At 45.9% G+C, this 27,303-nt stretch overlaps 1 protein-coding gene across 2 annotated transcripts; it reads right to left on the bottom strand.

Moving 5' to 3' along the window:
• Positions 1-9,672: 9,672 nt before the first annotated feature.
• On the bottom strand, positions 9,673-14,110 carry LOC132541185 (uncharacterized). Of its 2 annotated transcripts, XR_009552356.1 has the most exons (3): positions 13,910-14,110; positions 10,736-11,367; positions 9,673-10,228 (listed from the first exon to the last, which is right to left on the bottom strand). XR_009552356.1 is itself a non-coding variant. In XM_060200956.1 (2 exons), the coding sequence occupies exons 1-2, from the start codon at positions 11,732-11,734 to the stop codon at positions 10,205-10,207; spliced, it is 1,023 nt and encodes a 340-aa protein (XP_060056939.1). In that variant the 5' UTR covers positions 11,735-11,988; the 3' UTR covers positions 9,673-10,204. The 2 variants fall into 2 exon arrangements, 1 of the variants encoding a protein (XP_060056939.1); XM_060200956.1 differs by lacking the exon at positions 13,910-14,110 and having other exon boundaries at positions 10,736-11,988.
• Between the last annotated feature and the right edge of the window lie 13,193 nt (positions 14,111-27,303).

The raw sequence follows: 27,303 nt of genomic DNA on the forward strand, positions 1-27,303 counted from the left end.
GAGAGAGGGAGAGGGAGAGGGAGAGGGAGAGGGAGAGGGAGAGGGAGAGGGAGAAGAAGAAAAAAAGGAGGCATGGAGTTGGGTCAGTGACTTCTCTTAAAATACTCACTGATTTATCTATGAGAGCTGGAGAACCAGAGCAGCGGCGGCCGTGACAGGATCTAACTCAGGACTTCATACATTTACGTCCTATTTCTACCGCTGAGCCACCTCCCGGCTGCCGCCAGTAAACAACCTCTTCGCTTGAATCGCTGTCACAACCCGCTTTTATTCAGTCTCTGTTTGAGGGTTCTGGACTAAAGGTGATTCTGCTGTTCAAGTTACTATTGTCTCATTCAGATTAAGAAATATGATTTGTGGGAGTCGGGCGGTGGCGCAGTGGGTTAAGCGCAGCTGGCGCAAAGCACAAGGACCTAAGTAAGGATCCCAGTTCGAGCCCCCGGCTCCCCACCTGCAGGGGAGTCGCTTCACAGGCGGTGAAACAGGTCTGCAGGTGTCTGTCTTTCTCTCCCCCTCTGTCTTCCCCTCCTCTCTCCATTTCTCTCTGTTCTATTCAACAATGACATCAACAACAATAATAACTACAACAATAAAACAATAAGGGAAACAAAAGGGCATAAGTAAATCAATATTATTTTTAAAAAGAAATTTGATTTGTGACAGGAAATTTGGGCACCTCTGTGTGAGATGGAATCTGGAAGTGACCATCAGCACAGCTGCAGAATTCTCTACACCAGCCAGATTCATTTGCCCCTCTGGAATCTTCTCTGTGCACAATATGACTGGTCTGGATGAATCTTACTTTCAGTATATTGAAAGGGAGAGAGACAGAAAGGGAGAGACACCACGTTACCCAAGCATCGTCTGTGGTGCTAATTCATTTTATTGATTGATTGATTATCGAATAGAGGCAGAAATTGAGAGAGGAGGGGGAGATAAAAAGGGGGAGAGACAGAGTGGTGCTAATTCATTTTATTGATTGATTATCGGATAGAGAGAGAAACTGAGAGAGGAGGGGAGGTAGAGGGGAGAGACAGAGTGGTGCTTATTCATTTGATTGATTGATTGATTATCGGATAGAGAGAGAAACTGAGAGAGGAGGGGAGGTAAAGGGGGAGAGACAGAGTGGTGCTAATTCATTTGATTGATTGATTATCGGATAGAGAGAGAAACTGAGAGAGGAGGGGAGGTAGAGGGGGAGAGACAGAGTGGTGCTAATTCATTTGATTGATTGATTGATTATCGGATAGAGAGAGAAACAGAGAGGAGGGAGGTAGAGGGGGAGAGACAGAGTGGTGCTAATTCATTTGATTGATTGATTGATTATCGGATAGAGAGAGAAACTGAGAGAGGAGGGAGGTAGAGGGGAGAGACAGAGTGGTGCTAATTCATTTGATTGATTGATTGATTATCGGATAGAGAGAGAAACTGAGAGAGGAGGGGAGGTAGAGGGGAGAGACAGAGTGGTGCTAATTCATTTGATTGATTGATTATCGGATAGAGAGAGAAACTGAGAGAGGAGGGGAGGTAGAGGGGGAGAGACAGAGTGGTGCTAATTCATTTGATTGATTGATTGATTATCGGATAGAGAGAGAAACTGAGAGAGGAGGGAGGTAGAGGGGGAGAGACAGAGTGGTGCTAATTCATTTGATTGATTGATTGATTATCGGATAGAGAGAGAAACTGAGAGAGGAGGGAGGTAGAGGGGGAGAGACAGAGTGGTGCTAATTCATTTGATTGATTGATTGATTATCGGATAGAGAGAGAAACTGAGAGAGGAGGGAGGTAGAGGGGAGAGACAGAGTGGTGCTAATTCATTTGATTGATTGATTGATTATCGGATAGAGAGAGAAACTGAGAGAGGAGGGGAGGTAGAGGGGAGAGACAGAGTGGTGCTAATTCATTTGATTGATTGATTGATTATCGGATAGAGAGAGAAACTGAGAGAGGAGGGGAGGTAGAGGGGAGAGACAGAGTGGTGCTAATTCATTTGATTGATTGATTATCGGATAGAGACAGAAACTGAGAGAGGAGGGGAGGTAGAGGGGAGAGACAGAGTGGTGCTAATTCATTTGATTGATTGATTGATTATCGGATAGAGAGAGAAACTGAGAGAGGAGGGGAGGTAAAGGGGGAGAGACAGAGTGGTGCTTGTTCATTACTTGCTTCTAGCCCTATTATTTCCCCACTGTTGATTTTTCATCCTACCTGTTCACAGTGCAAAAATCCATAATCTAAAAGCTCCCAAACCACAAAGCCATACACAAAGCACGTGAAAGACTCACCTGTAGCTGCTGTGCTAAGCCCTGAGGAGTGACGTGACATGATAGGGGGTTGGCCTTCAAGGGTACACTTCACCTCCGTTCACTCCTTCACTTCACCTCCATTCACTCCAGGTTTACTTTCCTAAAACACGTAAATGGGTGGTCCCTTGGTGGTCTTTTCCTTAATAGCACATTTAGGATCTCCTTTAAAAACAGCAACTAATTGCAGATGCTACCATGATGCCATCCTGACCTCCCTGGACAGACGCCCTCCCCCATGTGTCCTGGAGCCTCCCCTCCCCAGAGCCCTGCCCCACTAGGGACAGACAGACACAGGCTGGGGGTGTGGATCCACCTGCCAACACCCATGTCCAGCGGAGAAGCAATGACAGAAGCCAGAACTCCCACCTTCTGCTGCCCATAAAGGATTCTGGTTCACACTCCCAGATGGATAAAGAACAGGGAAGCTTCCAGTGGAGGGGATGGGACAGGAACTCTGGTGGTGGGAACTGTGTGGGATTGCACCCCTGTGATCTTACAATCACTGATTAAAATAAAGTGAAATAAGTTTCTGGAGGCTCTTTTGGAGCTGCTAATGCTCAGTTTGAAATGTATTATGTTTCCCCTCTTTTCTTATTCCCCTCTAAGGAGAATATCTTACTGCTGCCAGAAGGGTCTATGGAGAGGGGGAAATTATGTCGACAGAAATGTACAGATGCATGTAGACATGAAAAACACGCAGAGTGAGAACACTTGCAGGGAGAGGAGAGTGGGAGCACGGACTCTACTCTGTTCACTAAGAACTTGAAAACTGCTCACTCACTCCAAAGGCTTTTCCACAGCCCCGTGTGGCTTCAGGAGAACAAGCAGCTTTCATGCTGCTGTCCTTTCAGTCTGGCGCAAAGTATTCTGGGTAATCTGTACTCAGTAGTCAAGTCATTGCTAGACTTACTATAGATATATGTCTGTCAGTAAGAAAACAAAACTATTCTTGACTAGGTAAGGAAGTGTTTATTACTATTATTCCCACAAAGGCAAAGTGGAGTTTGTAGACTATAGCCTTTATCACTCTCACTGACTGCAAAGAAAATTCTGAAAAATAGACAAAACTCTAGTTCCAAGGACTCTGAAAAATAATGATGCAAAAAAAAAAAAAAGGAGAGTGGAGCAAAACTTGACTGAAAACCTATAGCAAACAGTAGCAATATGGGGCCGGGTGGTGACGCACCTGGTTGAGCACACACATTACAGTGCACAAGGACCCAGGTTCAAGTCTCTGGTCCCCACCTGCTTGGGGGAAAGCTTTGCAAGTGGTGAAGCAGGGCTGCAGGTGTCTCTCTGTCTCCCTCCCTCTATATCTCCCCCTTCCCTCTAAATTTCTGGCTGTCTCTATTCAATAAGTGAAGATAATAAAGATTAAAAGAAGGGGGGGTCGGGTGGTAGCACAGTGGGTTAAACACACAAGGTGTGAGGCACAAAAACCCACGTAAGGATCCCGGTTCGAGCCCCTGGCTCCCCACCTGCAGGGGAGTCGCTTTACAGGTGATGAAGCAGGTTTGCTGGTGTCTTTCTCTCCCCCTCTGTCTTCCCCTCCTCTCTCCATTTCTCTCTGTCCTATCCAACAACGATGATAACAATAATAAGCACAACAAAGATAAAACAACCAGGGCAACAAAGGGGCAAAGAATAGCCTCCAGGAGCTCCACTTCCCCAGAGCCCTGCCCCACTAGGGAAAGAGAGAGGCAGGCTGGGAGTATGGATCCACCTGCCAACACTCATGTTCAGCGGGGAAGCAATGACAGAAGCCAGACCCTCCACCTTCTGCCTCCCACAATGACCCTGGGTCCATGCTCCCAGAGGGATAGAGAATAGGAAAGCTATCAGGGGAGGGGATGGGATACGGAGTTCTGGTGGTGGGAATTGTGTGGAGTTGTACCCCTCTTATCCTATGGTTTTTGACAGTGTTTCCCATATATATATATATGAATAGCCTCCAGGAGCAACAGACTCGTGGTGTAGGCACCAACCCCCAGCAATAAGCCTGGAGGAAAAAAATAATAGTTATATGTGGAACTGACCTTTGACTCTGATCTGGACTGGAGCAGGTGGACAAGAGCAATCGAGGATCGAGGTAACAGAATTCTGGGAGAGACCATTTTTCTTACAGAGGACCAAGAAAAGTAGGGTGACAATTCTGGTCATTCATTCATTCATTCTCTCTTTCTTCCTTTCTTTCTTTCTATCCAGGTTCTGAGTCATGATGAACTGCAGAGATGGCACTATGTTGACACTACGACAGTGTAGGTCTCTTGACCCCAAGAAAATAACTTTGCATCTTAGCCTATAGAAACTGGAGAAATAAGCTGTGAGGCATGACAAAATATTGCAAGGCAATGCACACCACCCCACCTTCTTTTTTTTCCCTCTTTAGTTTTCTTTTCGTTTTTATTTTCAAGTTAGTACCAGTTATGCGGAGCTATGAAAAGACACAGGAAGCTAGAACACTTTTTTTTTTAAAAAAAAACAACCTTTATTTGTTTATTTATTCCCTTTTGTTGCCCTTGTTGTTTTATTGTTGTAGTTATTATTATTGTTGTCATTCGTTGTTAGATAGAACAGAGAGAAATGGAGAGAGGAGGGGAAGACAGAGAGGGGGAGAGAAAGACAGACACCCGCAGACCTGCTTCATCACTTGTGAATCCACTCCCCTACAGGCGGGGAGCAGTCTTTTTTTTATTTGTTTATTACTGGATAGAGACAGGGAAACTGAGAGAGGAGGGGGAGATAACAGGGAGAAAGACTGAGAGACACCTGCAGCTCTGCTACTTGTGAAACTTTTTTTTTCTTTTCTTTTCCATTGAGTATTAGTTTTTTCAAACAATGACAGCTGAAAGCAAAAAGACCACGGGGAGAAATTAGGAAGCTATACTACTATGTGATAAATTACAAAATGATGAACATTATCAGGTAATACTGTGAACTTTTGACAGACATGTGAAAACTTTTATATTTGATAGACATCACCTCACTTACAAGGAGGTCTCAGCATGGAGAGCAGGGCTTGCAAGCATGCAGGTGAAGAGTTGACTCCAGCCAGCACACTCTACAGTAGGGTTCTGCCCGCCCTCTTTTGAAATGAATGAATAAATAAATAAGTCTGAAATGAAAATTATTTTAGAGTAGTTCCTTCAGGTGGGTGATTCCTTATTCTGACATTCCTATAATGCGTCCACATATTTGACAGTCATATTAGGGCTATCTGTCACGGATAGATTGCTTTCAGGATCTCTAGAGATAGCAAAATGTCTTTTGAGAATGGATTTCCCTTCCTGGAATTGCTGAAAGTCACTCAGAGTCAAGACCGATGGAAGGGCATGAATACATTAAAGAATATTTTACTGCTAATATGAATTTGGTCTACAAGATTGAATTTCCTGATGGCCTTGGGAGACACTGTGAAGAAAGAATTCAAAAATATGTTTAATCACTGGTACTCTCCTGAAGTGATTATGTGTCTCCTTCCTTTAGATACGTAAGGTTTGGCTGTTGAAAGCGCCTCTTAGCATGGCCACAGTTTCAAAGTCAAATGAACGATCCTAACTATCTTTAAAAGGACACAAGAGTAAATTCTCCTATGTTGACTCCCTCTACCTGTCTTCTCTCTCTCTAGCCCTTTTTGTTCTTGGTTTTTGGATACAAACATGTCAAAGGCTGGACAGGGGTAGACAGCATAACGGTGATGCAAAGAGACTCTCCTGCCCGAGACTCCAAAGTCCCAGATTCAATCCCCAGCATCACCATAAACCAGAGCTGAGCTGGGCTCTGGGGGCAGAGACGTGCAGGAAACAACAAGAACACAAAATGTCTAAGGCTACTGAAACTACATTGTAAGCTGAGTTTAAACTGCTTTTGTCCTGGTAACATGGGTGGTAGACAGCTAGGAATAAAGACTTTTGTGGATGGGAGTAGAAAAAAAAAATTTGTTTCTGAGATCTATTTTGGAGTAAGAAACTAATATACCAAATGGACCTGGCCTGGTGCCTGCTGTTTATTGCTTTCCAAACTGGGTGCAGACACGCTTCTGAATTCTTGGTGGTGAGCCAGCTACTCCATACTCATTCCATTTGATGAAAATGCTCTCAGTAGAGGTTCTGTTCAAAACTGATCACTCTGTTTTTGCCTGCTGGGAAATGGGAACTGCCAGAGAGTCTGGAACTGAAAGAACAAATTCCATCACAGCAAGGTCCTCGCATCCAAGGTTTCCAACATTTTCAAGGTTATAAAGCCTTTCCGGAGTCTACCTTATGCCAAGGAACCCCAACCAGGGCCTTATAGAAGAGATTTTGAGAACAAGAAGTGACAAAGAGATTTATTGACAACTGTCTCAATACAGAGAACATCTAGAAATGATCTCTCCTCTCTCTCTCTCTCTCTCTTTCTCTCTCTCTCTCTCTCTCTCTCTCTCACACACACACACACACACACACACGCACACAACCCCCCATGCAGAATGGGTGCAGACACCCATCCATCAGGGAGTGGGCAGGGATCTGCTCTAACTGAAATAGAAACTACTTCTGGATAAGGATCTGCTTTCCTTGATCACCAAGTTCTGCCAACTGCACTGATTGTGGACTTAGTTACTATTTTGGTGTTTTTGAAATATTGTTTATTTATTATTAGATAGAGACGTAGAGAAACTGAGAGGGGAGAGGGAGATATAGAGGGAAAGAGACAGAGACACATGCAGCCTTGCTTCACCACATGTTAAGCTTTGCCCCTGCAGGTGGGGACCAGGGGCTTGAACCTGGGTCCTTGTGCACTGTACCATGTGTGTGCTTAACTACGTGCACCACCACCTAGCTCCTTTTTGAAAAAAAAAAAAACTTATTTATTCATTTACTTTTAAAATCTTATTTATTTACTACTAGGTAGAGACGGAGAGAAATTGAGAGGGGAGGGTTAGTCACCATTTTGCCACCCCATATCACACATCCTTTGCATTCACAGTTTAATCTGACAGCAAAGGAAATAAAGGCATATCAAAGACTGGCTGGTTATCTTCCTTGACGTCACTTCAAGCTGGGAATTGTTTCCAGGTGATTGATGAGAAGTAAAATAATAAGCGTAACAATAATAACAGCGACACTATAAGCTGCTTGGTGAATCCACGAGTGTTTATTCTGACCTGAGGGTTCAATAAGGAGAGACAGTGGAGACAGAATGGAAATTGATGTTCCAACTTGATTTTAGTGGGAATGACATACAGGAAAACAAAACAACTCTGATCAAGACAATTAAGCTGAGTGCGGATGGAGACACAGACTTTTAGTTATGGGAGTGGTGAAAAAAATAAATAAAATAAAAAGAAAGTAAAAAAGGAGAGAGAGAGGGAGAGAGGGAGAGGGAGAGGGAGAGGGAGAGGGAGAGAGAGAGGGAGAGAGAATCTGGATACATCTCCATATACAATACATCTGACATAGTTGAGCCTGGATCACTTCTCTTCCTCATCCTTCCTTACCTCCCTCCTTCTCGCCGACTTCCCCTTTACCCACCCCTGAAGAGAGACTCCTTGTTTGTGCTCTCTCCAGATCCTCCAGACTGACTGAGCTCTTTCATCTCAAGTCTTATAAAGTTCTCCACATGGTCAGATGTCTCTGTGAAGCTTCCTTTTCAGCTCCAAGGCCAAGCGCATCTGGACACGCTCTTCTTGTAGACACCAGAGATTCCTCTGATTTTGTATATGCACAGGTACCTGCATCACTTCCCTTACAACCTGGGTTTTGTTGTTGTTGTTGTCAGTAGCAGTTTATTATTTTCATCCTGAAACAACCCAGATGTCCACCGGAAGTTGAATGGGTGGGTGCTCACACAGTGGAACGGTTATGCCACTGAACACAGCTGAGGGGTATGACGCACACAGCAACGTGATGATATTGAAATAATCACGCTGAATGGAGTTGAAACAAAAGAGCTTCTTACAGAAGAGGAAAGAGAAAGGTCAGAAAACTCCCAGTAGTCACACGTACAAGTATAAAGTGTGGCACATAGTTTGTAGCAGTATATAAGCATGTAAAATAGTACTCAGTAATACTGAGTAACAGTATTGAAATACCAAGATGTGTACAGTTCATGGCAGCTCCGTGTAAGATAAATGGCCCAAAGTCCTCCCAGGCTACGGATAAACTAAAGAATGACTCCGTCTACTAAGAAGAGAAATGGGATCCTTATGCCAGTCCTTGTGCTTTGCGCCATGTGCGCTTAGCCCGCAGCGCTGCCACCCGGCTCCCCGATACAAGCTATGGCACAGGCACAGGGACCATGGCACAGGGACCATGGCACAGGGACCCACGCAAGGGGCTCAGTTCGAGCACCAGGCTCCTTACCTGCAGGGGCAGAGAGAAATAAAGAGAGTGATAGAGGGAGAGGGACAGGGGAGAGAGAGAGAGAGAGAGAGAGAGAGAGGCCGGGTGGTGCTGTATCCAGTAAACTGCACACCGTACGAAGTGTGAGGACCTGTGCAAGGATCCAGGTTTGAGCCCCTGGCTCCCCACCTGTGCAGGGGGGGCGATGCTTCATAGGCGGTGGTGAGGCAGGTCTGCAGCAGTATCTCTCTCACTCTCTCTGAGTGTGTCCCTCACCATTCATTTTCTCTCTGTCCTATCCAAAAACAAAAAAGGAGAAAATGGCCACCAGGAGCAGCAGAGTCCTAGTTTTTCACGGCTGTGCTGCCATCTCTGTCCACTTCCTTGACTGTTTACTGTCTGGGGGGCTTTCACCGCGTCCCACTGGGTCGCCGTTGCCCCTGCCCCTGACATTTCAGTTCCAGATAGCTACATGGGAAAAGAGGTGAAACCCCTGTGCCAGCTTCACTTTGTTGTGGAATGGGTGTAATCTAGAAGCGACAAGTTAAAACAGTTGGGTTTTGCGTAGAGAAATCCAGCCTGAGAGGCAGGACCACTACTGTCTTATGTCGTAAGCAAGGAACTCAGACTGAGTCTTGAGTTTGAAATTGTTTCATTTACATTTGGAGTCAAGAGCCAGGATTCCATTTCTACCCCAGATTTTGGTATGTTTCTTTAGTGTTTCTAGGTTTTCTAGTGGCTCTTCCAGGGGTCTTGTTATAAATGTGACTTCTCGGGAGCTGGGCAGTGGCGCAGCGGGTTAAGTGCACATGGTGGAAAGCTCACGGACCAGACCCGCATCAGGATCCCGGTTCGAGCCCCGGCTCCCCACCTGCAGGGGAGTCGCTTCACAGGCGGTGAAGCAGGTCTGCAGGTGTCTGTTTTTCTCTCCCCCTCTCTGTCTTCCCCTCCTCTCTCCATTTCTCTCTGTCCTATTCAACAACAATGACAGCAATAACAACAATAATAAAAATGACAATAAACAAGGGCAACAAAAGGGAAAAATTTTTTAAGTTTCGTTATAAATGCAACTTCTCTCTCCTAACAGGGTACATAGTTCAACACACTCTTACTGTCACAATGCTTAGGATCTGTAACTCTGAGGGATCACGTGCCCAGAAGAGTCTAAGGTTATTTGTTGAGTTTCCAGGGTTACTGGAATAGATGCATGCATAGAAATGGAAACATTTCTCTTTTTTCATTCTTATTAGTGATTTGATAATGATGAAGAAGATGGTGGGATCCCAGGGGCACAATTCCACACAGTTCCCACCCCCAGAGTTCCCTGTCCCAGCCCCTCCATTGAAAGCTTCCCTGTTCTTTACCCCTCTGGGAGTGTGGACCAGAATTCTTTATGGGGAGCAGAAGGTGGGAGTTCTGGCTTCTGTAACTGCTTCTCTGCTGGACATGGACGTTGGCAGGTCGATCCACACCCCCAGCCTGTGTCTGTCTGTCCCTAGTGGGGCAGGGCTTTGAAGAGATGAGGTTCCAGGACACATGGATGAGGTCGTCTGCCCAGGGAAGTCAGGATGGATCCTAGTAGCATCTGCAACCTGGTGGCTGAAAGGCAGGGAGAGATAAAGCAGGACAAATTGTGTAATAAACAGGAACCCAAATGTAGGAATAAAATAGATGAAATTAGGGGTCTGCATGTGGGAAGAAGCCAGGAAGTCTATATTAGGTATATTCCAAGGGACCCATGACTTAGTAATTTTTGCCTGAGCCTGACAGCTAACATGCAGGCGGACTAAAAAGTATTGTCTGGGAAGGTGGTGTCAGAGTTGAGACTAGGGCTAGAAAGCTGGATTAGGGCAGAGAGGAGCTCCCAATATGGATTTCTCATGTTCTGAAATTCCAATATACCAGAACAAGTCCTGGGAGAGAGCGTGACCAACCCCACAGCACGTCATTGTTGGGATTTTAGTGTTCAGGTTCCCGAAATCTAGGTTGGAATTGTACAGCTGTTTTCTGACCTTTCTGATTGGTGAAGTGTTTGTAAAGCAGCGGTGAGCTACAAGACAAGGTCTGAAATGTTAGCTGAGGGGCTCAGGGAAGTAGAGTTTATACCTGAATCGAGGTCTGGACAACTGTACAGAGACCCCGCCAGCTGGCAGGTAGAGTCATGAAAAGATTGGCCCCACACAGGAAATAATGGCCTGTGCCCTTAAGCGTGACGGCACCAGTATAACCATGCGCTACAATGAAAGGCTCTTTGGTTGACATTCCAAACTGAGCAGGATGTAGAGTGGGTTTCCATTTTGCATGGAATGTCCACGCAGGTCTGTTATCTCGGACATAATCATCCATGCACAGTGGATGGTAGATAGCAAAGTCTGTGTTGTCCTGGTGATGGTCCAAGAGACTAGGAAACAGGCCGGGCCTGTCCATGTGGGTGTGGCTGAACTGGCATAGGATATTGCGGTAGACCAGTAGAGGGACGAGAAATCTTTGTGAAGTGGAATTAGTCAGGTTATACATGGGGAGATCATTGTGAAGGACCCAAGGAGTTCCAGACCACTTGTCGACTCCCCACGTAGGGCTGCAGTTGGGCGACTCTTGGATGCTCAGGATCTCAGCCTGCCAACTAGCCCTTCCACTGCTCTGACTGTTCCCCCAGGTCAGAGATACATTGTGTCGTGTGACTTCATATTGGGCTTTTTCTCCTACTGATGTCTCAGCAACTGGTGTGAAGGCACGATCTGTGAGGTTAAAGTAAAGGGTGTAATCGCAGTTCGTCTCAGGTTCTAAAGACCCGATGTACGGGCCTGACCCGTAGAAGTTTCCAAAGCACAGGGAAGCTTTGTAGGGCATAGTTGTTGCTTGTCCTACAATCTCGGGCACAACAGCTGCATTGTCTTTAGGGATCCACTGAGGGTCCCCAGGTCGTGGGCCAAACATCTGCGCCTGAGAGTCTGCATGTAAGGTGTAAGCAAACCCTGAATAGCTACCTTTGAGATTTAAAATATCGGGCAGGCTTAAGGGGGTTGCCACTAACTCTGGCTCTTGACCAAATTTGTTTATATGGGCACAGAACAAGCAGTCATCTAGGTACTGCTGAGTCAACATATTTTCGACCAGTGATCCTAAACGTAGTCGAGTAGATCCTAGTCATAAATAGGTTTGGATTAGGATCCACAAAAGGAGCCGATATCCTACAGACATGCTAGTGTTATGGTGTTTTCCTGGCTAGCTGTGTTAGTTAGGTTAAGGAAAGGAGTACTTCTCTTAATTCATAAATGATTCCCTGGGAGTCTTCTGTTTGAAGAAGGATTCCAGTTCTCACAAGATTTCACAGCGATATTTCCCTGGCAGGTTTTCCTCCAGTCCTGCAAGAAAGACTTTTGCTCAAGACAAATGAACTCAGGGCACTGTTCCCTATAGTTTAACTGCAGTTGAGACGTCCAACAGGACTTGCCATGTCCCTTTCCATACGGGACTAAAAATATTTGGCGGGGAGCTCTCTCCTGTCGTATCTGGAGTTCTCAATTTCTAGGATGGACCATGTTGTCAAGAGTCAGTAGAGGAGAGGGACTGTTCTCTGTAGCCCAGGACTGCTCTCTGGACTGGACCTACGCTAGTGAGGTACTTCACTGTGGGTTATAACTGGGAGTCAAAGGGCAAATCTCAGTGAGTTGTGGCGGCTCCTGGCACTGAGTCTGAGGTCAGCCATCGGAGCCATCATATTCTCAGGACAATGATACAGGGGCTGGGCAGTGGCGCACTTGGTTGAGCTCACATGTCACAATGCACAAGGACTCAGGTTCAAGCCCCCAGTCCTCACCTGCAGGGGGAAAGCTTTGTAAGTGGTGAAGCAGTGCTGCAGGTGTCTCTCTGTCTCTATCTAGCTCCCCGTTCTCTCTTGATTTCTGTCCAATAAAATAAAGATAAAAAAAGACCTATAGGTAATAGTTCAAGTCAATAGTAGAATGGAGAGGCATTCTATGAAGGTTATAAACCTCTGAGTCACTAAAACAATAAAGTAAAGTTAAAAAACTCCAAGTTGGCCATCGCCACTGACTAAGAGGAGTCTAACACTCCCTCTTCTCTTTGGAGCTGGAGGACAAGTCTCCCTTCAGTCTCCCTTCTTTTTACAGAAAGGGTATGACATGTGAGGCATATACACAATACAGTCCTTTATTTATTTTTTTCCTTCTGTTAGTGGCAACTTCTATAGTTGAAACAGGCATTTCTGTTTTTTCCTCTAAGGGCCCTTTTCTGAGTAACCTTGAGGTGGATTTGACATTTCTCAGGTCTGCCAAAATCCTTGCCTGATTTTGTTATATCTCCTTTTCCTGTTCCCTATTATTGATCACTGAAAAGGCTATGCCCACTCTTTCTTTCTTTCTTTCTTTCTTTCTTTCTTTCTTTCTTTCTTTCTTTCTTTCTTTCTTTTTAACTGGACCCCTGTGTTTTTAGGCCACTTTTTGTTTGTCCTAAGACTGGGGCTGCCTAAGTGATAAAATGCATATATAAAATGCCTTGTCTAGGGGGCTGGGTGCATACCTGGTGGAGCACACACATTATAGTGCACAAGGACCCAGGTTCAAGCCCCCGGTCCCTACCCGCAGCGGGTGGGGGGAAGCTTCATGAGTCATGAAATAGAGCTGCAGGTCTCCCTCCCTCTCTCTCTCATCTGTCTTCCCCTTTCGTTTTAATTTCTATTTTCATCCAAAATAAATAAAAAAACAAAGTGCCTTGTCCTTGGGTTAGGGTGATAGTATAATGGTTAATATTTCTGCAAAAGACAGTCATACCTGAGGATCCAAGGACTCAGGTGTGATGCCCAACACCACTATAAGCCAGAGGCGAGCTTATATTTATTTATTTTAATAAATAGATATTAAAAATAAAATGCCTCACCTCTCACTAGTTTCTGGGTCAGTGTTATATTTTTAGAGGACCAGCAGAAGTCTACTTAATTCACTGATGACTGTATGTTTCGATCTCACCCCACTTCCCCTGATCACTGAGCACGTGCGGGACCATTAGCAAGTGAAGGATTTCCAGCGAAAAGGGCAGTCAGTACGTGGACTGGCTCCAGGGATGGAGGAAGGGACGGAGGTGAGGTGTCTTATCTAAAGTAGAGGGGAGACGGCTGGTGTACATCCAAGCCAACTGGTCTAAGTTTCCTATTGAAAGCAAAGGTGAAGAAGATGGAGAAGGATCAAATCCCAGAGAGACCAAGGCATGAGGATATTAGAGAGGAGAGCAAGGACCAAAAGTGAAGTGGATCCATCTTACCAAAAGCTGGAGTCTGCAGATGGAGCAAGGTTCTCTTGGCTGGCTTACCAATATGTCACCAGAGGTCTGCTTGAGTCTCCCCAGTCCAGGTTCTTTCTTGATCTCTTGAAAAGAATTTCAGAACATGAGGTTCATTCCATCAGTGGGCATGAAGCATTTCTTGGGAAAGCAAAACCACACTCTCAAGGAATGGTGAGTGGGCCCACTTGAAAGGTGAGCTCTTCTCCTGGACACTGTGCCCTGGTGCTTTTATACAAGTCTGCTTCAAGGAGAACCCTCCCTCCCACTGTTTCTGAGTCAATGGTGAGAGATGGTTGGGTCAGCATTCACACCGTTCTTCAGGATTATTACCGGAGTCAACAGATGGAGACATTTTTTGGTCAAAAACTTGTGACGTGAGAATCATTTCAAAGACACAAGCATGCCCTTGAAGATCTATCCTGTTATTCATGTCTGCCTTGTCATATCCTTTTAATTTCCTTGAGATTATTACTTCTCTGGAAACACTCTGTTCACTGTCCGTGCTACTGAGTCACCTTATTCCAGATGGTCCGTCTCCAGTTTAACCACTATAACACCCATACTGCATTTAGTGAGAAACTCTAGAAGTGTTTTCCTTAAGTTTGCAAATACATCAAGAATATCTGCTAGAAGTCATTAGCATTTAACCTTCCCATAGTAGTCCTCCCCACCCTTCCAATCACGGTTATTGTGGGGGCTCAGTGCCTACAGATCAACCCATCACTTTTTAAAATTTGATAGACCAGAGAGAAAGTAGGAAGAAGGAAGTATAGAGAGTGAGAGAGAGAGACACTTGGCAGCACTACCTAACCCCTTGTGAAGCTTCCCCATGCAGATGGGGACTAGGGGTTTGAACCTGAGTCCTTGCCTGTGGTAATGTGCAAGTTCTAAACAATGCAGAAAGAGAGAGCTAGGAGAAGGAGGAGAAGGAGGAGAAGGAAGAAGAAAAAGAAAATAAACAGAAATTAAAGGAATGGGTATTCAAACAAAGAAGGAAAAGTTGACTTAAATAAATCACCATGATTGCATGGGGAAAATGGAAAAGAATTTGCTTTTAATTTCAGAATTGTTATTATATTTCATCCAGGAGAAAAGACCAGGGCAGAATGCTTTGATACATTTCCTCAACTTTAATAAGCAAAAGAAGAGAATTTTACATTATAGAAGCTTTCATTCACATTGATAATTTGAATAAATCAGATACTTCTCTGGGAGAGTGCACATTCAAGTATATTTGAAAAAAAAAACTAGTACAGCCACAGGCCCTTTGGAATATAACCAAAATATACCTACTAGCTATCTATAAAACGGAGGGACCTCCCCCAATCTTCATCTGCACTATTCCAACCTTTAGGTTCATAATTAGTCAATAATTTGTTTTATCAGTCAATAATTTGTTAATTCTCTTTTCAGCCACCAGGTTCCAAATGCTAGCATGATGCCTAACAGACTTCCCTGGACAGACAACCCCACCAATGTGTCCTGGAGCCCTGCTTCCCCAGAGCCCTGCCCCACTAGGGAAAGAGAGAGACAGGCTGGGAGTATGGATCCACCTGCCAACACCCATGTTCAGCGGGGAAGCAGTTACAGAAGCCAGACCTTCCACATTCTGCATCTCACAATGACCCTGGGTCCATACTCCCAGAGGGACAAAGAATAGGAAAGCTATCAGGGGAGGGGATGGGATATGGAGTTCTGGTGGTGGGAATTGTGTGGAGTTCTACCCCTTTATGCTATGGTTTGCCAGTGTTTCCTTTTTATAAATAAAATAAAATAAATAAAGTATATGTGAATTAATATGTATGAATCTTGGAGCAGAAGAGCCATTCTAGTAGGAAAAAATGCAAAATAAGTGACAAAAACTTGGCCCAACATTTGTTTAGGTGAGAAGTAATTCCCAGGCTTCCATGGCTCCCTTTAGAGACAAGAGGGTTGGAATCTGGACAAGGTGGGTGTGAGGGGGCAGTTCTGCAGGCTGTAATGAGTAAAAGGGGACGTTCTCCTGTTCCTATGGTGAAGCAAAAAAACCTTGCAGAGTCATCTTAGTTTTTTTTCTGATTTTTTTTCCAATTCCAATATCACTTTATGGAAGAAATATTGACATACAATGCTGGGCTAGCTTCGCGGGCGGGAGACAGACGACCAGGGACTCATGGCTGAGCTGGAAACGCAGTTCAGTCTTTATTGAGGAGCGGGGATGCAGTTCAACAATCTGATCTCTTCTAATCTCTCTTCATTCGAAAGCCCTGTCTTTTATGTCTCCTGAGGCGGAAGTGTCAGGAAGAGGAAGTATGTAGGATAAGGGGGTGGGGAGAAGGAAAATAGTGCCTGAACCAGTGGGGATTACACCAAAGAAAACAGTGATGATGTAAACAGACTACAACGCCAAGCAATGCAGCAGAAGGGGTCTTAGAAGCAGAATTTAGAAGCAGACCAACAATACAGGATTTTTGTTGTAACAAGGATACACCATTTCTTCAAGGAAGGTGTCAGCACATTTCATCCTCAATCACACCGTTATCCCATTCCACAACAGGGACTTAGGTCTCTACGTCCTTTGTAATTATCTTCTCCCCCAACTGGATCCCTGAACAGCCCATGGAGGAGTCATATTGTATTGTCCTTCCCTTTTGTTTCTTAGAGCCCTCTGTGAGTAAGAGAATGCGATATTCTATTTCTACTGTTTGAGCCTTTACGTGGCTGTCTGCAGTCATTCTGGTCATGTTTTCCAATTTCCCATCCTTGCATGTATTTTTTTGCTCTCTACAAGGCAAGAAGACGGGAGAAAGAAAAGCAGGAATCTCAAGTCACGTTTACATTCTTACGCTTACATTTCACAACCACTCACCCTATCTGGAGTTTCTCTGACATGGTGCTTCTCAACGTGTTCTCCGGATCAGTTCTGAGTCTGTGTATAATTCTCAGCCTGTCCCCGAACTATTAGAGTTCTGGAGAGGAAAACAACCAGGGGGCAGAGGTTTTGATAAGATCTCCTCTGGTTCTCCCATCTGCTCAAGTTTGAGAAGCCTTGCTTTCTTATCAGACTCCACACTGGGCACTACAATACCCAAGCCCAACAGACATTCAGTTTGAACATTCATTAACATTAAAATGTTCTTAGGGACCAGGTGGTGGTGCAACGGGCAGGTCACACACGCTACATTGCACAAGAACTGGTGTTCAAGCCCCCGGTCCCCACCTGCAGGGGGGATGTTTCACGAGTGGTGAAGCAGTGCTGCAAGCGTCTCTCTTTTTCTCTCTTTCTCTATCTCCCCCTTTCCTCTCAAGTTCTCTCCGTCTCTAGCCAAAATAAATATTTAAAATAAAATATTAAAAAAGGAACTTGTCTATTGAAAAACCGTGTGATTAGCAGGCCACACTGGAGCGTTCAAGGTAAGACAGTAAGAGAACAAGTTGACCACAGCCAGAGAAATGACACTCCTGGTGAGGGGCTGTCTCACCCACCGCTGTTCCGCTGGGCTTGTGGCGTGGCCTCTGATACAGCCCTCTGACTCAAATGCATTGCATCCTAGAAGGATCACACCTCCCCACTCCCCTTCCTCTACCCACTCTTTTTGTCCCACATGATTAGTCAGATTGTTGACTGTCATGCTCAAATTTAACAGCTGCTTTCAGAGTGACTTCCTTACACTGGTGCAGGACTTGATATTAACTAGGAAGGTGGCATAATTCCTAAGTACCATCCAGTAAAATAAAAAAAAAAAAACCAGAGTTGGGAGGAGACAAGATGTGGGGCATCGAAGCATTGAGTTGGGGGGGGATAAGGAATAGGCAGGCAAAAAAAAAATGGGGTCTTGAAATTGGGGCAGCTTGGAATGTTCCTACTCATGATCACAGAATGTGAGCTCAGATCTACAGGGAGGCAGAGGTCACATAGGCTCCTAAGCTGAATATGGGCCCCAGATCACATCAAATCAATGGGGTTTACAGTCAACAATATTTATACACCTTTCCCATATTTGGAAGCTGCTCTCTTCCCTGATGCAGCTTTCTGTTCCTTTTCCCAGCCATGACATCATCTCTCCAGACAATAACTTGGATCCACCTGCATATCAGATTTCGGGCTCAGGGAAAAAAACAAACAAACAAAAAAATAGCACCGTCACAGGCCCTTTGGAATGTAGCTAAAATAGGCCTACTAGCTATCTACAAAATGGAGACCCCCCCCAACTCTTCATGCACTACTCCAGCCTTTAGGTCCATGATTAATCAACAATTTGTTTGGCTTTGTATGTTAACTCTTTTCAGCCACCAGGTTCCAGATGCTACCATGATGCCAACCGGACTTCCCTGGACAGACAGCCCCACCAATGTGTCCTGGAGCTCCGCATCTCCAGAGCCCTGCCCCACTAGGGAAAGACAGAGACAGGCTGGGGGTGTGGATCCAACACTCATGCCCAGCAGAGAAACAATTTCAGAAGCCAGACCTCCCACCTTCTGCACCCCATAAAGACTTATAGTCCAGGGACCAGGCGGTGATGCACCTGGTTGAGTGCACACCAGTGCACAAGGATCCAGGTTCAAGCTCCTGGCCCCCACCTACAGGGGGAAACATACAGAGTTCAAAACCACAGAATCTTAGAGATATAACCTAGTAGTATTAAAATCAAGCTGCATTTTTTTTGTCCATTCCCCTTAGGGAAGAGGACAATATACATTTTTCTTAAACACAAGTGAAGCCTTGTTCAGTAAATCGTGGGCCATGGGAAGGGAAAGTTTTGATGTATCTAGACAGAACCCTTGCATTTCTTTCCAGCAGTTTTCTGCCCATTTTTCCCCTCTGGAAACACAGTCATTTTATGGGTGAATGTGCTATTAACTAACAATACACCATCTGCCCATACGGGTTGCCGTCTTGGTGGGCGTGAAGGGCGGCTCTATTGTTACCTGCATTTGAAAGCTGGATCTTAGAAAACAGGCAGTTAGTTCTGTTCTTTTGGCTGAAAATGAACTTGCTCCACTTTGCTTCAGAATGAGTAAAATGAAAGATCTTTTCAAAGAATTGCTTTTATTTATTTCATAACAGATAGAGTTTCACAGTGGCAGGAAGTGAGATACCCCAGAGCAGTACTCCAGTAGGTGTGTCAGCAGGGCTCAAAACAGACTCAGGCGTGAGGTGCTCTGCCCTCCAGCTGTCTTCTAAGCTACCGATGAAAGAGTTTTTTTTTTATTAATGATTTAATAATGATGGACAGGATTGTAAGATCACAGGGGTACAATTCCACACAGTTCCCACCACCAGAGTTCCCTGTCCCATCCCCTTCACTTTTTACCCCTCTGGAGTCTGGACCCAAATTATTTATGGGGAGCAGAAGGTGGGAGTTCTGGCTTCTGTCATTGCTTCTCCACTGGACATGGGTGTTGGCAGACGGATCCACACCCCCAGCCTGTGTCTGTCTGTCCCTAGTGGGGCAGGGGTCTGGGGAGGGGAGGCTCCAAGACACATGGGTGAGGGCGTCTGCTGGGGGTGGGTCAGGATGGTGTCATGGTAGTATCTGCATCTTTGTGGCTGAAAGGTGATAGTTTATACAGCAAAATGTTCAATAAACATGCACCCAAAGGTAGGAATAGAGCAAATAAAACTAGAGTTCTGCATGTGGAAGGAAGCTAGGAAGTCTATTTTAGGTATATTCCAAGGGGCTCATGTCTTTAATAATTTTTGCCTGAGCCTGACCGCTAACATGCAGGTGGACTACAAGTATTTTCTGGGAAGATGGTGTCAGAGTTGAGACTAGGCCTAGAAAGCTGGATCAGGGCAGAGAGTAGCTTCCAAACCTGAGGAAAGTCTATAAATACCATGAACTGCTAACCCCATCAATCAGACCCAGGGCCCATGTCTATTCATATTCAGCATGGGAACCTGTGTAACTTCTGAGTCCATCCGTCTGAGCTCACAGTCCATGGTCACAGCTGGGAACATTCTAGGCTGCTCTCATTTCAGGACCTGTCTTCCTCGAGGGGCCAGAATAGGCTGAGCAGCCTCCTATCCGTGACATGTGCACTGTGAGATCAGCAGTATGGACTAAAGCAGGCAAATCTCTTTAGAGCACGCCCTCCCTCCCTCCCTCCCTCCCTCCTCTCTCCCTCCCTCCCTCCTTCCTCTCTCCCTCCCTCCATATAGTTCCCCAGTGTGGCTGCTGACCGCATAGGCATTGCTGACTCTTGTCTTGGACTCCTGCAGACATGAGTCCTATAACCTGGACTTCTCCCCACTCTGACCACTCACCCAAAAATCTTTATGATGCCAGAGACAATACTCTAAAACTGAAGTGTCCGCATTCGGACACAGTTTCCGTGTTAGAAGAGCTCAGAGTACTGTCAATGTCATCTGAATCACACAAACGGAGCTTGTATCTACTTATCTCTCTCTATTTTTTCTCACCAAGTATTTCTTTTAAACAATGTTTTATTGAGGCTTAATGGTTTGCAGTAGTTGACACATGAGTGCACTTATCTCACCTCTCCGGGATAAATGCTGAAGAACATTCTGGCCCCCAGTTCAGCTCCCGTTCCTCCTTCATGCACTGGGACTCCAAAACCTCCTCCCTCCTCCCTCCCCTTCCTTCCTCAGAGCCCTTGGCTCCCTGCAGTCTACCACACCCAGTTTAAGCGGCACTTTGTTTTCCCTTTTCTTAGTTTCTTTTTTTTTATTTTTTATTTTATTTTATTTATTCCCTTCTGTTGCCCTTGTTGTTTTATTGTTGTAGTTATTATTGATGTCGTTGTTGTTGGATAGGACAGAGAGAAATGGAGAGAGGAGAGGAAGACAGAGAGGGGGAGAGAAAGACAGACACCTGCAGACCTGCTTCACCGCCTGTGAAGCGACTCCCCTGCAGGTGGGGAGCCGGGGGCTCGAACCGGGATCCTGACGCCGGTTCCTTGAGCTTAGCGCCACCTGCGCTTAACCCGCTGCACTACAGCCCGACTCCCTTCTGTGTTAGTTTCTTAAGTGAACTCACTGCCTATCCTCTACTGGCTTCTCTTACTTAACAGGAATCCTCCAAATCCCATCCAAGATGAGGTGAAGGAGATAACATCATCATTCTAAAGCGAATCTTTCAAATAATTTATCTAGTTCCTTATTTTTTCCCTCCAAAAGTTGACCAAAGGTTGTAGGATTTTTTTTTTTTAATCAAAGAGGGGAAGAGAAAGATAATTCCTTAAGTGAGGACCCCAGAGCTCAATTTTCTTTCTAGCTGAAAGCTGTTCTCTGACAAGACTCAAGTTTGGACTTTTGTGAGACTCAGCCCTCTGAATGCTCACAGTAACGACTCTGAAGAAAATCACTGCACTTTACAAGCAACACCACAATGTAGCTGTCTTTCCCTGGCTAATTAGCAGTGAGTGATCACCACCAGGGAAGTCAGCAGAAAGACCTGACTGAGCCCACAGCTGGGCTCTCAGCAACCAGGATCCTCTCTGCACCCCGAGCAAGTGTGGGCCTGATGATCTCGGCAGTCAGTCGGTCAGTCACAGTCAGTCAGTCAGTCAGTCAGTCAGTCAGTCAGTCACTGACTCACTCACTCACTCACTCACTCACTCACTCACTCACTCACTCACTCACAGTCCTGGACGGCCACTGAACCTCTTCTGAAGAAGCAGCATGCCAGCTCAGTGAATATGCATGGAACTCCCACCAGGTAGCAGGGGTTGTGCAGGGGTTGAAACGCAGCGATGTATTTAACCCCAAGACCCCAGCCTGGGTCGAGTTGATGTGACAGGTCACTACAAGCCTGTGACCTTTGCTCCATGATTCTAAAGAGTGAAAATGTCTACTTGGGTAGGAAAAGCTGCACTTTCCAGAGCTTGTGGTATCTGGCATCAAAGAAAGGGGCCGGTGGGTGGGGAAGGCATGCCAAAGAGGAGGGAGTGGCAAATTACTGGACAAGACAGAAGCCTGTATGTGTGTGTGACTGTGTGTATGTGTGTGTGTGAGTGTGACTGTGTGAGTGTGTGTATGTGAGTGTGAGTGTGTGTGAGTGTGTGTGTGAGTGTGTGTGAGTGTGTGTGTGAGTGTGTGTGTGAGTGTGTGTGTGAGTGTATGTGAGTGTGAGTGTGTGTGAGTGTGTGTGTGAGTGTGTGTGAGTGTGAGTGTGTGTGTGAGTGTGTGTGAGTGTGTGAGTGTGTGTGAGTGAATGTGTGTGAGTGTGTGTGAGTGTGAGTGTGTGTGTGTGTGAGTGTGTGAGTGTGTGTGTGAGTGTGTGTGAGTGTGTGTGTGTGAGTGTGTGTGAGTGTGTGTGTGAGTGTGTGTGTGTGTGAGTGTGTGTGTGAGTGTGTGTGTGTGTGTGTGAGTGTGTGTGTGAGTGTGAGTGTGTGTGTGTGAGTGTGTGTGTGAGTGTGTGTGTGAGTGTGAGTGTGTGTGTGTGTGTGTGCCTTTGAGACAGTGCTCAGTGGATGTTCGTTCTCAGGTGTTTATGTTTATGTAGCCTTTAAAAATATTTTTATCAGGGGATTAATGGTTTTACAGTAAATACAGCTGTTGGTCCATGTAAAACATTTATCAGTTTTCACACATACACTCACTCTCACACACACTCACACTCACACACACACTCACACACACACTCACACTCACACACACTCACACACACACACACTCACACACACTCACACACACACTTACACACACACTCACACACACACCACTCACACTCACACACACACACTCACACACACATACACTCACACACACTTACACACACCACTCACACACACCACTCACTCACACTCACACACTCACACACACATTCACACTCACACACACACACTCACACACACACTCACACACACACTCACACACACACTCACACACACACTCACACTCACACACACACTTACACACACTCACACACACACTCACACACACACTCACACACACACTCACACACACTCACACTCACACACACTCACACACACACTCACACTCACACACACACACACTTACACACACTCACACACACACTCACACACACACTCACACACACACTTACACACACACACACTCACACACACACTCACACACACACACACACACACACTCACACACACACACACTCACACACACACTCACACACACACACACACACACACACACACACACTTACACACACACACACACCACTCACTCACACTCACACACTCACACACACATTCACACTCACACACACACCTCAGGCCTTTCTGACTACCTGACCCTTAAAAATATTTTTTGGGGGGCGATCAGTAGCACAGGGGGTTAAGCACATGTGATGCAAAGTGCAAGGACCGGCATAAGGATCCTGGTTCGAGGCCCCGGCTCCCCAACTGCAGGGGAGTCGCTTCACAGACGGTGAAGCAGGTCTGCAGGTGTCTGTCTTTCTCTCCCCCTCTCTGTCTTCCCCTCCTCTCTCCATTTCTCTCTGTCCTAGCCAACAACGATGGCAATAATAACTACAACAATCAACAAGGGCAACAAAAGGGATTAAGTAAATTTAAAAAAAAATAAAGAAAAAAAACAGCTGTGGGGGCTGGGCGGTGGCACATCTGGTTGAGCACACGTGTTGCAATGTGCAAAGACCAGGGTTCAAGTCTCTAGTCCCCACATGCAGGAGGAAAGCTTCATAAGTAGTGAAGCAGGGCTGCGATTGTCTCTCTATCTCTCTTCCTTTCTACCCCCCCTTGATTTCTCACAGTCTCTATGAAATAAAGATAGTAATTTTTTTTAAGTTGCGGAATCATTTATAAAAGCTAGGACTTCTTCAGCTCTTTTCTCTATTAGAGTAGATAAGAGCGATGGCTTTTTCGATGGAGAAGCTCCTGGTTGTTGAAGCCCCACCCCTGAGTGACTCTAAGGAACAGAACACCTAAACCACTTTGTAATAAAGAGTGAACAAAAACTAAAGCTGATAAAAACAAAGCTCCCTGAAATTTGTGGTTGTTGGTTGGTTTGTTCACATATTGCTGATTGCCATCTGGGTTACTGATGGGCCACGGTGCCTGCCTGCACAGTTAATCCGCTGCTCCCAGGGGCCATTTTTCCCCTTTCATATTTTATTTGAATGAGACAGAGGGAAATTGAGAAGAGGAGGGAGTGATAGATGGATAACAAAAGAGAAACACCTGCAGACCTGTTCACTGCTTCTGAAGATTCCCCCCTGCAGGTGTGACCAGGCGGTTGAGCCCAGGTTTTCAGCATGGTAAAGATATGTGCTCTAAATCAGGCACACCATTGGGGCTTTTAAGAAACAGCCTGGATTATGTTAGCCTGCCTGATGTCTGTAGCTTTTAGCAGTTAGAATTTCCAAGTCCACTGTATCTCCGACCCATGGCATGGTCTCTGCTTTTGAACCAGCCACAGTCCATGGAGAAATATTATAATTGCCAACAGATGTGATTCTTAGTGATCATCTTTGTGAAATGTACTTTGTGTTTATAGGACAATTCTTGGTGTTACCAATCCTCAAATGTATGTCATTTTTCACTGGTATGGAAGAGGCAAGCTAGTGGCAGTGTACAGAGTGTATATTGAGGGGCCAGGCACCTGGTTGAGCGCACAAGTTACAACGCGCAAGGACCTGGGTTCAAGCCCCTGGTCCCCACCTGCAGGGGGGAAGCTTCACGAGTGGTGAGGCAGGGCTGCAGGTGTCTCTCTGTCACCCTCCCTCTCTGTCTCCATCTCCCCTCTCAATTTCTGTCTAGCCACTAAATAAATAGTCTTAAAAAGTCAGTGTGTATTGATGATAATCACACCTCTGTGTATGTCTGCATATTAGAATAGATGATGTAGCAACTCTCTCCAACAGGCTGTGACTGTCAGGTGACAGCTCTGGTGACTATTCCCTGGAGCCCTTTCTGGATCCCACTGTGTCAGGTGACGGCTCTGCTGACTGTGCCCTGGAGCCCTTTCTGGATCCCACTGTGTCAGGTGACGGCTCTGCTGACTGTGCCCTGGAGCCCTTTCTGGATCCCACTGTGTCAGGTGACGGCTCTGGTCACTGTGCCCTGGAGCCCTTTCTGGATCCCACTGTGTCAGGTGACGGCTCTGCTGACTGTGCCCTGGAGCCCTTTCTGGATCCCACTGTGTCAGGTGATGGCTCTGGTGACTGTGCCCTGGAGCCCTTTCTAGATCCCATGTCAAGGAACAGGAGAAGTGACTCAGCTGACCCACAAACAGAAGAAGAGCTCTGGGCAAGCGAAGCCAACACGTTCCCACCCGCACCTTTGAGTCTGAAACCGCTTTGCATCTTACTGTCTCCATGAGCTCGTATGGATCACTCATCTTCCCTCAATGTGACGCTTTCCCCTCTAGAATGGTGCCAAGGACGGTCCTCCAGGGCTCTTGTAATAACGCACCGTGCTCAGCATGGACGCTGGACAGAGCTCAGTTTGTTGGCTGCAGCTCACCTGCTGTTAACTATGGCACGGGGCGGTGCCTATTCCAGTCTGGAGGGCATAGACTTCTTCCAGCCCTCTCTCCACTGGAGGTGGGTGGAAGGCTCCTTGCTTGGTTTGGAAGGCCAGGTGTTGAGTGTCATTAGCATTACTGAAACACACACCTGCATCCACTGACTCCAAACAGCTGTGTTTATCAGCACACTTCACCCACAGTCATTTCTCCCTCATTATTGGGAAGTGGAGCTATCGTTTACTTGATTACAAATCACCCTTATAATTTCTTCATGCAAAATGAACTTGCCATTAGCCCCGTGCTGCATTCCTTACTCTCCCTGGTCTGGCTCTGCTCAAGGCTCCCTTGGCTGGCTTCTAGCTTCCTTTGTGTTGTTTTTGTTACTGTTTGCCCAGAAGTTCGAGTCGAGATCTCATGCAAAGAAGACCAGAATCACATGCAATAGCAAGAACCTTTATTAGCAAGCATAAGCTTGGGCCGCCGACACCCCTCCAAGCAAGGGGACTCCGATCATTCTCCATCCCACATTTTTATAGGTATCACAGGCTGGGCACAGGTGGAAATAGTTACGCGGAACAAGGGACAGTTGGTTTCAGGTTAACGCCTGTTCTCAATATTCAGGGCTTTTCTTTTAAGCTCTACAGTTCCCAACTGGGCAGTTGGTGACCTTATCATCAGCCACCTGCTAGGAGGTCCTGATACTTTATCAGTAATAATGAGCCAAGTTGTATGAGTACCTTTTTAAAGAATTGCACCTTACTTAGCATTCCTTTGTTAATGAAAGGGCATTGTTGGTACAAAAAGCATTTAACAAATTGTGTCATCTGGTCACTTTTAGGAACTTAGGCTGCTGTGTGTGCATAAGGAGAAAACGAACGCCTAGCTGCCTCAGGCCGTCTTACCCTTGCAGCAAAGCTTCTGGACAAGCTATGTGGCAGTCAGGTGCACTCAGACCAGATTTGAGAAGTAAGTGGTGGTGGGGTGGGGGAGAAAGCTGAATGGTTCTGCAAAGAGACTCTCAGACCTGAGGCCCCAAGGTCCCAGGCTCAATCCCCGGCACCACCATAAACCAGAGCTGAGTAGTGCTCTGGTAAATATAAATGTATATATGAGAAGTGACATGGAGGCATGACTACATTGCTACTACTGCTGCTGGCAAGCGCAGTTTGGACGGGGTTGTGAGCTCTGTGGGGAGGCGAAGCCATATTGCAACAGACGGAGAAGTAATGAGACTAGGAGGTGGACCACAGGACAGGCATACTTGAGACCCCAGAGGCCCCAGGTTCAATCCCAAGCACAAGCATTTAATTTTTTTAAAGAAATTTTATTTTTAATTTATTTTTTCCCTTTTGTTGCCCTTGTTGTTTATTGTTGTTTTTGTTGTTATTGGTGTCATCGTTGTTAGATAGGACAGAGAGAAATGGAGAGAGGAGGGGTAGACAGAGAGGGGGAGAGAAAGACAGACACCTGCAGAGCTGCTTCACTGCCTGTGAATCCACGATCCTTCCGCCGGTCCTTGTGCTTGGCGCCATTTGTGATCAACCCGCTGCGCCACCACCCGGCTCCCAGTCATTTAATTGGACAGTGCTCTGATTCCTCTCTCTCTCTCTCTCTCTCACTCTCTTCCTCTCATATTCTATCTCATATAAACTAAGCAAATTAATCTTAAAAGAGCAGTTAAAATGTGAGAAATAGTTGTGTATGCCTTCCTTTTAAGAGGATGATAGTGAAAGGAAGGAAGGAAGGAAGGAAGGAAGGAAGGAAGGAAGGAAGAAAGAGAGAAGGAAAGGGAAAGGGAAAGGGAAAGGGAAGGAAGAAAGACAAGGAAGGGAATATTGCTTTAAGTCAGTAAGTGCTGGGCTAGCTTCGTGGGCTGGAGACAGATGACCAGGGCCTCATGGCTGAGCTGGGAACGCATTTCAGTCTTTATTGAGGAGCGGGGATGCAGTTCAACAATCTGATCTCT

This window comes from Erinaceus europaeus, chromosome 11 (assembly GCF_950295315.1).
Source record: "Erinaceus europaeus chromosome 11, mEriEur2.1, whole genome shotgun sequence".
Taxonomy (NCBI): domain Eukaryota; kingdom Metazoa; phylum Chordata; class Mammalia; order Eulipotyphla; family Erinaceidae; genus Erinaceus; species Erinaceus europaeus.

What these genes read in the sequence shown, in the direction of transcription:
- LOC132541185 (XM_060200956.1), bottom strand. Translation starts at nt 11,734, where the DNA reads ATGTTGACTCAGCAGTACCTAGATGACTGCTTGTTCTGTGCCCATATA. An exon ending in TTGTCCAGACCTCGATTCAG is followed by an intron (nt 10,229 to 10,735) that starts GTATAAACTCTA and finishes CCTGCCTTTCAG; the next exon opens with CCACCAGGTTGCAGATGCTA.